Source organism: Myotis nattereri (genome assembly GCF_964212035.1).
Source record: "Myotis nattereri genome assembly, chromosome: 1".
Classification (NCBI taxonomy): Eukaryota; Metazoa; Chordata; class Mammalia; order Chiroptera; family Vespertilionidae; genus Myotis; species Myotis nattereri.
In genome coordinates, this window is record NC_138075.1 from 81,423,343 (window position 1) to 81,434,575 (window position 11,233).

General features: G+C 36.4%; 1 protein-coding gene across 1 annotated transcript in view; it reads right to left on the reverse strand.

Annotated features, from left to right (window-relative positions):
• The window catches only part of NOVA1 (NOVA alternative splicing regulator 1), a 153,993-nt gene extending 143,774 nt beyond the window's left edge, over positions 1-10,219 (reverse strand). The window contains exons 1-2 of the mRNA XM_081101683.1: positions 9,941-10,219; positions 8,053-8,196 (exon numbers count right to left, since the gene is read on the reverse strand). Of these exons, the coding sequence (XP_080957809.1) occupies positions 8,053-8,196; positions 9,941-10,076 (280 nt within the window). The 5' untranslated portion in view covers positions 10,077-10,219. The remainder of the gene's footprint in view (positions 1-8,052; positions 8,197-9,940) is intronic.
• Positions 10,220-11,233: the final 1,014 nt, after the last annotated feature.

Consider the following 11,233-nt stretch of genomic DNA (forward strand, 5'->3'; position numbering starts at 1 on the left):
TAACAATAAAAGCACAGCTTTTTATGGTAAAGCAAAACATGCCCATATTCCTTTACAAAGATGTTTTGTAATAATTCTAAGTCATACTGACCAAACAGCTGCCTACATCTGAGTTCCTAGAAGCATCTGAAAAATACACATCATAATTAACAAGAGAAAAGATTCTAGACCGATTTCAAACTAAAAAGTAAAACTAGGTTAGTTTTTTTCAAAGTACTTATGACTTTATAAAAAGCATAAATTAGTATTAGAAAAATTAAAATGAGTTCTACAAAGATTGACTGTGAATCAATAGTCTCTAAGAGCTCACTTGCCTTCAACACTAACTTCTTCAAAAACAAGTATTTCAAAAATAAACATAACACAAATTAAAATGCTAGTTTTTCTAAAATATTTAGTAACATAAAACAAAAACATGTACCACAATTCCCTATTTTATGTTAATGAAATGTACTACCCCATTCATTCTATTCTACCCTTCCCCCAAATTATTAGACCTTAAAATAGAATCACTGCCCAATCTAATTCCTAGAGCAGCAAATTATTAAAAATTTAAATGAAGACAAAACTTTCTTTTTTAGGATAAGAATGGTTTTTAAAAACTGAATCAACTGAGAGTCAGCATTTATTATATCCTAGAGGGAATACAGGACTTGAAGTCTTAATTATTAATAAGTTCATTCTGTGAAAATTTATCCTGCAGACGAATTATGGGGCCTTCAATATATAACTATTCCTAAATATATATCTAGTTTTCAATGTATAACTAGTCTTTAAAATAGAAAGAAAAGTTATTTCTCAAAACTTCAAAAAGTTTGCTCAGTTTGACAAGGAAAGTAAGAAACATTACAGTCTAAAATTTAAAAATTACTGAGTTCAGAATAAAATTAATTGGAAATTACAAATATGCTGAACATCAGTAAAACAAAAACAGGTCTTAATTTTTTAAAAATTAATTTTATGTCAATTATTAAATAAAATTAGTTTAATAATGGTAAAAAATGTTTTATTTTCCACACCAAATAATCTTACCTGAGTCATTTTGTTGTTAAAAAACTCAAGATACTGATTTCATTTTTCATCTGGTCCTGTCAACGATGCTATGACAGGCCCTGCAGGAAGCAGCAAAAGATCAATGATGGAGTGCAGATACTACGTGTTTTCATGATCAACTTTTGCTATGGAAAAGGATATCCATATAATGGCTTGAAACTTAGCAAATATTGAAAGTATCTTGAAAGGTTTGTCAGTGTACATAATATTCGTTTTTATACTTCTAGTAGTCTTAAAATGTTTATTCTTATCTTTTTTATCAAAAATTTAAAAATGACAGTGAAGTATATATGTGAAATTTTAAAGAATCATTTTTATATTGATGAGAATTGATAAGAAAATAATAGTCCACAATATCATAAAAAATCTTGATTGAAAAATTAAATATGTTTAAACATGTGGGAATGATGCTCTTGATGTCTAGAGATAATTATTTTAATCTTATTTCATATATTTACCATAATTACCAATAAATTACCAACTATGAAAATTTTAAGCAAAATAAAATTTAATAGACTTTTCTTAGAAATGGTAGCTTCAGGATCAAACAGTTATTGGCAATACTGGTAAAAATTCCTCAAGAAAAGTATATGTTACCAAAAAAAAAAATCTGTACAAACTAAAACTTAACTGGGTAACTGACAAGTTACATTCAATAGATAAGAAGTTCAAATTAGTAAAACTACGAGTAAGTCAAAACTATAAAGCTGTTTCATAGACTCCAAATGATTTTTAAATTCTCAATTATTTTTAAAAAGTCTATAGTACCTTGGAAGATTTAATTGACAATTTTACCTTAGGAACTGATTCCATTCAAGGGCCAATTAATAAACAGGACAGTGATGAGATACCTATATTAATTGGGAATACTATTAGAACACACAAGAAACTTCTTTATATGTCATGGCAGTGTATTGTAAGTCAGTATTTCCAACCCATTAAGAAATTTAAAATATAAATAAATAACAGACTGATGTTTTTAGAGTTTTTATTTAATCAAATTTTAATTTACTTGTAATAAAATGTGGTAAAGAACCATTTCAACAGCACCTCTATATTACATTGTAATATCCTAAAAATATTTTTAACATGCTATACTTGTCTTATTTGTTGGAAAACTTCAAAACACTCAGCATAATTTGCATGCCAAAGCTCCTAACATGCTGAAAAGATACACTTTATTTTACATGGGTTATTTGTACAATAAAAATAAATAAACAAACGTTAATCTAAGGTAAGAAAGCAAAAAGGACACGATGTACTTCCACTTTTTCTGCTCCCTCATGATTTGAAAATATACTTTCAAATATATTGGAATAGGGAAATTTTAATTTTTCTGAACTAACCTTCTATTACTTTTGCTTCCATACCTAAAGCCACCCCTCCATCTTTTTTTTATGTGGCCTCTATCAGATTTATGAAAATTAGTTTCGTTTCAAATATTTGCATATTGATAAATGAAAAAACTGATGACATATCTTTAAAGAATAAGATGAAAATGGAACTTTCACCAACCCGCGCATCAGAAAGTACTTATTGAAAAGTACTGCTTCATCTCCTGCATGTTGCATTTTAGGCTATGACACTTCAGTCTCTGAGGGTCAGGTTAATTAAGCTCCATAGCAGCTGCAGTGCAATGTGAGACACACACTGCTGCGGTGCCCAACAGTCCAGTCCAATTACCTGTAGTATTCCAGCACTGGACAAGTGACAACCAACCTCTTCTCTCTAGTCACTTGCTCCCACTGGTCTACTGATAAATGTTAGAACAAACTAACCTCTTTTTGGAAAAGACTGCAAAGCTGAATGCACCTGCTGCAGGCTGCAATGATGAGTCCCAGAGAGATGTTTGTCAGTCAGATCTCTGCAGATGTTGTTTAACTTTATGCTAGAGCTGTATCCAAAGATGGAAATGAGATGGCAATCAAGCACACATCTCCCGCCCTCATTCCCCCAATTTTATTTTGAAAAGCTGCACTCGCTCATAAAGTTGTGCTTTAAAATATAGCTCCACTAAACTGGAAACAACTAAGGCTAAACTCTATAGTAAAATACGTTAGGTTAAGCACTGAATTTTAGTCAACAAGTGGCATAAGTGCGTTCAATAAATGTCATTTGTGTCATGTAAGAGCTTAAAAATCTTAATTCCCTTAAACCAGAGGGGAAAAAAGCAAAAGTATAGCTTAGGCAAGTTTTAATTGGTGGTTTGTTGTTCGAGTTTTTAGTGACACCACATACTTCTTATAGTTCCCAAGACACAGGTAATTATTCCTCTTTGTATATTATACAAAACATCTTCAATACATAAATACTGAGCTAGTTCACCAATTGTGTACACTATATTTAACTGTTCCTGAAATCCTTTGGGGATGACATTTGAAAGACAATGTTGTTAGATGTACTGTATTTCCTTACAATGTCACAAATTCTAAATTATCTATTTTTCCAAAATCCAGAAGGCTTCAAATACCAAATTTTAAAGGACATTTTGTTATATCATTCATGAAAACACTGACACTATAAATGATGTTCCATAACTTACTAAATGGATGATAGAAGATATAACATCAGAATGAAATAAAATGAATAGCTAAGATTTTTAAGGCTAATTCAATCTTTCTAAAAATCCCATACCATAAAACATTTGCTTATATGAGTTAAGTATTATCTTTTGGAAACAAGTTTAATACAGGCTGTGCTATGCCAGTAACATTCCTTCAGATGTTAAGGTCTCCTATAGCTTAAAAGTGAGAAAGAATTAAAACAGCAGAAAATTTTCAGAGAGGTATTAATATCTAAGTGAGAGATTATGGTTCCTCCTTCAACTGAGGATATAGAAAGATAAAATATAAAGTAACCCACAACAATAAGTAGCATGATAAATATTACAACTTTAAGATTTTAAAAAAAAACACATGTTATCTATCCGCAACTCTTTATCATACTGAAATCAAAGGTATAGAACAGTGTAAAGATAACTATCCTATTAAACTGAACAATATTGGAAGTTATACTACTTGCTTTTCTACTTGACATAATTCTATTTATCTATTAATTTTGGCTTAAAATATATACCAATAAATTTCTAAGATGCTTTGAATCTAAGATCAAAGAGTATAAACTATAACTTTTAAAAGCTATTACAAAAGTATTCATGTTGTACTGCTAATATCATAATACCCTTCCTTCAAAAATGTAAACAAGTGATCTATTTTAAACTGCTTTAACTCCTCTGATTTCCAAAGAAAAAAAGATCATTCTTACACTATTCCAATTTTAAAGGTTAAATTGGCCACTGAATTTTCCCCATGTCAAAATTAAGGCAGTCTGGGATATTTCCTTTACTAAAAGAAAAATTCATTTACATTCAGCTTTTTCATGATTTTTTTTAAAAAATGTAACATGCAAATGATTTATGTTTTTTTTTAAAAAGCATCACCTAAGTTGGACAGTGATACAATTAAAATATAATAAATCTAGATATAATATGTTCAAATTTTAACATAAGAACCATGAAAGAAAACAATATATAGTAATTGTGATTCAATTTTAAGTGCAAATATGAAAACTGTATAAATTACACATAAATATATGCCAAGATTATAGTGAAAGATTCCTGTTTGATATAATGAATATCTCCAGTGTCATACAATAGAATAAAAAAATAGGTACACAATGAAGTCTTCTAAAATCTAAGGCATATGAAAATATTTATTTTATGCATCCTCTACTTCTCTAAGCTAGTAAGTTTTTCCAATTACCTACCCGAACCATTCATTAAATATTTTAACAGATAAAATCAATCTGTTTATTAATAAAACTAAACACACCTTCAGATGCCAATTAAAAAAAGAACACTACTACCATTCTGAAAATAAATACAGCCACATAGTCCCCCAAATGAGAAAGCTCTTTTTTACTGCATGGCAACACCTTTAAATAACCTAATTATAAAAACTGATATATAAATACATCATATTAGGTTGCTTTAATCAAGAAAAAAAGATATATCCATAAACCACCAGTAATGTTAGTATTCTGTGAAATTTAGATTTTTAAAAATAGATAAATGAATTACACCGCACAACAAAAAGTAAATCTATTTGTAGGTCTTTTTTTTTCTGATTACAGTAATTGAAAAATGGACTTTTCAATCTTCATCATACAATTCCCCAAATTACTATATTTAATATATGACATGCTGAAATACACAATGTAACATACAGTACTATAAATTCTAAATTCATATTAATAAATATGTAAAAATGTTTTATTTCAACCATAAACATAAAAAATTACTGAGAAAAGCAAGGTTGCTTAAGACATTTTAAAGATATAACCTGAGCAAAAATAAGAAAAACAAATATGATAAATATCAGAAGATTATATTAGCTATACTAAAAACAATGCACATATCATTTGCATTGAAATTTATTAAAGCATCCCCAAAGTGTGTCTGTATTCTGCATATATATCCTGAGGAAAGTTTTTGTCAAATATAGTAGTATTTTATCTAAACCTTTTGAACACAGTTACATTCTGTTTCAAAACTTAGGTAATTTGAGAAAATCCATTAGGTTACAACTAAAGTACACTTTCACCGAATACACTATCTTACCAAATGAGACACCAGAAAATGTTCATGGATTAAACATCAGGCATATTCATTCCAATAGAATAAAGAGTCATAAATACATATTGAAACACACAAAAATGGACCTCTGAATTATTGCATAATCCTGCAAGAAAGTCTTTATAACTTCCCAATATAAAGAAAAGCTTTAAAATTCAGTTCATCTGAGATGAGCAAAGTAAGTATGCCTTAAGTATATCTGTATATCGAAGTAACAGAAGTGGAAAGGCACTGAGAGGTTGTTATTGTGAGGAATACCAGGATCTTAATTCCACAGGCTTGTGGTCAAGTGTGAACAGGAAAAGTATTACAATTAAAGTCTATCAGAAGAAGAAAGATACATCTGTAATAACCTAGTTAAGTTTTTATTAAAACACAAAGTGTTCAGAATTAAAGCTTCTTATAAATTACAAGGCTTTATCTTATCCTTAAAATTGATTCTATAGTGTATGATTGGTTTCCACCTGTTACAGGCAGAGTATAAGCTTTCTTGTATCCAGACATTTCAACTCACATTTGATCAGGTTACGTCACTGCACACACAAAATTTTACCCAACACATTTTAGTTTTCTTTCTTCTTTTTTTTTATAACGGATATTCTTTTTCTACAGGGAAAACATGACTCGGAACTATAAATAAAATAACCAATTTCAATGTAATAAGAAAAAAAAACGCAACGTTAAGTGGACTAAGAACAAAAGATACAATTCTTGGTGTACCCTTTCTAAACCACTGAAAATAAACTGTATTCAAATGAAAAGGCATTTAATTTACTATTTGGAATATCCTTGATAAACACCAATTTTCTAAAACATCCCTGAACATCTGATACCGCCTCATGTATAATGCAAAAAAGCTATTTCATTTTCACCTACTGAAAGTGAATTTAATTTACCATTGCAGTCTTTTCCTAGAACTATCACGTTATTAATTCTGCAATCAAGCTCTTTTGAGTGCTTTTATTTATATTTAGGTTTTTCACAATTCCAAACTAAATTTTTCCATCATGATATATCTTTTAAATATACAAATGTAAATATATTAGCAAACTTTCTTAATGCATAGGGAAAGTTTCAGAGACACGGAAAGCCACCTACAAAACTACACTCACAGGAAACAAACTTTCGAAGGACATCGTATCTAATAGATTACATTTTAGTTTAATAAATTTAATGTTCACCAAATATAACTACACTTAACTTATATAACAAATGACAGTTTCAACCATTCTAAGACCTTCTTAACCAGCATAATGGTCCATTTTCTACCAGCAAGTGATTGGCTATGAAAAAGAAATCCTCCAAATGTTCTGCTTACATTCATGACAGATGTCTCTGCTGTATTAAAGAACTCTTACTGAATTAAATCACTGAAAGGAAATCAGCTTTTCTTTGCCACCAGGAAAAAAAAATTAGCAGTATCGGTTCCCCTCAGCACTGAATAAAAAATTTTTGACCATAAAGATAGAATAGCCCCCAAAATGGCAGAAGTTATATCTAAGTAAAAGCAAATCAATTAATGTTTTATCTAGGAGATACACTAGTTAATTATGGAGTTTTTCCAATTAAACTTAAAATCCATATATTGAGAAGCAAAATGATTTTTAAAAAGATGAACATGCATAACTGTATAATACCTGAAATTTAAAAAGCACACTGAAAAGTACAAAAGAATTATATCACCTACGAAACTTGCCATATTCTAATGGGTTACACTACCAAACAAACTGTTAACATATTTTAATCAAATACAGCTCTTAAGTAACAAAATTTTGAAGCATTATTTTACTTCTTACATAATATAATTTCTTGTGACAATTACATTAAAAACACAATATTTTAAAAATCCGAAGAGGCAGCACTTGTCCTCTTTACTTCACTCCAAGGCCAACAAACAAAGCAATGAAGCAGAAAGAGGTACATAATGGATTTAGAAGTAAATGGTCCATTCTTTAAAAAGGCTTCCTACCCCCTCTTCTGAATTCACTCTAGACTAATTGTCATTACAATGATGTCTGAAAACTTCAGAAGAAGCCTATTTCCTGATGCCAGCTGTCAATGTTTCTATCTTTAAATTTCAGAGTTTGCTGTATTTTTCCCCCCAATAAGAAAGTATTTAGAAATACCTAGGAGATTCGTCTCGCAATTGGCCTATATCACAGACACACTATGTCTATTATAGAAAAAAAGACATAATCAACAATGGGAATAGTCTTTAAGAATTTCCACAAACATTCTAATACAGGAAATACATAAATAAAGTCTACACTATTAAGAATTTCTTCCAATACAGCATACAGCACACAAAGAGCTTCTCTTTCTTTCCTTGGGGACTTATCAAAAAATCTCTTCACCATTGCACCTACCTGGGTAAAAATCTTTGGACTTAGACAGCTTGATGGTGGCTCCAGTTTCTTTTTGCAACTGAACAATTGTCTGTCCTCCCTTCCCAATTATAGATCCAGCAGCATAGCTAGGTATGAGAACCTTTAGAAAATACTGGCCGTCTTCTGAAAAAGGCAAAGAAATATACTTTGTTAACATGATAATTTAAACTTTGTATCCCCTCTCCACCCTCAAGAGAGAAAAACAGCAATTAGAACAGTAGGCATATAGCTGAAGGAAACAGGGGGTTAAATTTTTTTAAAGAACAAAAATGAAACAATTATACTGAAAACTAAATATGTACAAATGTTTCCCATTTTGTAAGATTTATATGTTCAAACTTGGATTTAAAATCTAAACATGTTCTATTATTTTGCAGCACTGTAGAAACTGATGACTAAATTCCAGTTGTTATTCCAAACATGGAAGTCTTCCAATTCTATCTGGTTACTATGGTAAAACAAAATGAACTGACCCTTTAACAAAACTTCAAGAGATTTATAAAATGACAAACCTTCTCCTAACATACTGCAAAACAAATAAATGCACTGCAAATGGTGATGAACTATATTTGTTTGACATTAGCAAACACTTAAGGACTACAATTAGCCATTACAAATACCCTACTTAAAGTATGCAAAACAACCATTCTCCTACCAAATAATCCACCCAAACTGTAGGGTGTATTCCAAGCCTTCAATAACTGCCAGGAAAGAACTCAAAGTGATTTGAACTGGCAAATCAAACTAATCCTGGGGTATTTCTTTAGCACTTCTTAGTCTACCATGATCTCCTTTAAGCTCATTAATTAAAAGACCTTAAGAATTCTGCCAGTGCTAAAAAGCTTAGGAGTCATTTATATCAAACACACTTAAAAATGACCGAACAGATAATGTTCCTTCTCCAAAATAACTACAACATTTAAAACGGAAAGGGGATAAGGTGAACCAACAAGAAAGGATGAAATGAAATGTTTTAAAAATCAGAGCCAACTCCATAAACTTTAATTTCCGCAAAACTGATCATGTCTTAAAGAGGAAACACCCCGGAAAATCCAGCTTCCTTCGGTGAATGAAGGTTCCAAATTTTGCGGGTGTGTGCCATTCGCAAGCCCCCCATCCGTCTCTAATGCACATGCTGTAGATAAATTCACCTCTGCCGCGATGCATTGGGTGCATTGTTAAGATGACTCCCGTGCAAATGAAGAAGCGATACCGGTCCCGTTATAACTCATCTTCCCAGGAAGCGCAGGATGTTAACTAACAAGTCACAGTACCAGGCACCCCCACCCTCCTATGCACACCGCGGAAGACAAATCAATGAGAAATTTGCACCGACAATCTAAGTGCGGCAGGAGCGTGCACGCCCGGAGATCTCGCATACTACTTGTGGCCCAACGCAAGGGGATGGAGAGGAGGAAAACTCTCAGGTGCCCCAACCGTTGGCTCTCCGCTCCCCAAGTGCCATTTATTTATTTATTTTATCGCACTGTTCAATGCAGCGCGCATCTTCGGGCGGCCGTCACCTCACTCGGGGGGTCACCCTCCTCCTCCTCCTGGACGGACCCCTTCGCCCAGGTCTAGGATATTTCAATGGTCAGCTTTTCGACCGATTAAATGGAAAGATAGGTCTATTCCGAAAAATCGGTCGCCATTTTGATGAATGATAAACACAGACATGGAAATGTGTCCGGACGGCGAGGTGCGGGGCAGGTGCAGGGGAGGGGGCGCGGGGCAGGGGCGCGGGAGCCGCGGGTTCGGGCTGGAGGTGTCCGGGCCGCGGGAGGGAGGGAGGGAGGGCGGCGGGAGGGAGGGAGGCAGGGCGGGCGGCGGGGGATGGGGCCGGCGGGGAGGTGGAAGCGATACCCACCGCCCGTATTGGTCCTCTTGGTGCTGCCGGCTTCAGGGGGGGCTTCTAGCGGCCTTTTCCGCGAGTCCGGCGGGTCCAGGTCTATGGGAACCCCAGTGTGGGTCCCGTTCTGCTGGATGGGAGCTGCCGCCATCATGTTTGCAGTTCCTGCCGCTGCTACGGGGAGAAGGTTCTCCCTTTTGTTTTGGCTTTTTTTTTCTTTTTTTGCGTTTGGAGTTTCTTAAGGTTTTTTTTTTTTTTCTTTAATCGGATCAATAGAAATCTCTAAGAAAAAAAGCTATGTTGCTGGTTTGTTCTCACTGGGGAGGGGGCAGGGCTGAGGAGCAGCTGCAGTGCAGTGTCAGAAAGGAGACTGGGGAATGGAGGGGGTGTGAGAGACGGAGGGTGAAAGAAGGAGAAGAAAGGAGAGAGGGGGAGAGAGTGGAGAAGGGAGAGGGGCGAGTGAATGAGCGGGAGGAGGGAGCGGGAGGACGGGCCGAGGGAGTGGGAGCGCGAGGGCTGGCGGGCGCGGGGAAGCCGAGGAGGAGGGGAGCGCGAGGGAAAGAGTGAATGAGCAGGAGGAGGGGAAGGAGGTGGATGCGGAGCGGAGCGGAGGAGCGGAGGAGCGGAGCGAGCGGCGGAGGAGGGCAGGAGCCGGGCAGGAGCGCGGCGGTCCCCGCGCCGCTAGCGCTGCGCTCGCTCCCGCTGCTGGTGCTGCCGCCGCCGCCGCTGCCGGAGCGGTTCTGCCGTTGCCTGGGCTGCTCGGCGCTGCTGCTGCTGCTGCCCGGTCTCGCTCATTATTTCTCCCGCTTGTTGGGGGGAGGGGGGGCAGCCGGAGGGAGGGGGGTGGCTGCGAGGGGAGGGTAGTGAGGGGTTGAGTTCGGAGACTCCCACACACTTCGCGCTCGGGTCCTCGCCTCTCAGCAGCGCCGCCGCCGCCTCCCCGCGCCGGAGCCTCGGCCCGCGGGGGCGGAGGGGCCGGGGGGACCCGGGAGTGCGCGCGCGCGGAGCCGGGGGCGCGGGGGCGCGCGCCGGGGCGGGGGCGCTCCCGTGGGAAGGGCGGGGGTGAAAGGTGGCGGGGCCCCGGCAACACGGCTCAGGCAAACGTAGGCGGCTTGTCGCCCAAACCGAGGGGTCCGAGCAACGCGCTAGGCTGGAAGGCGGGAAGCCGGCATTACTGACAGCGGGGCCAGCCAATAAAGCGGGAACGGGAGCCGGGCTCTCCAGGCCCCTTTCCAATCAGGGAACTTGGGGGCGAGAGCGAGTGGAGGGGCGGGGTGGGATCTCCGTCCCGCCGGGACCGGCGCGGCGAGG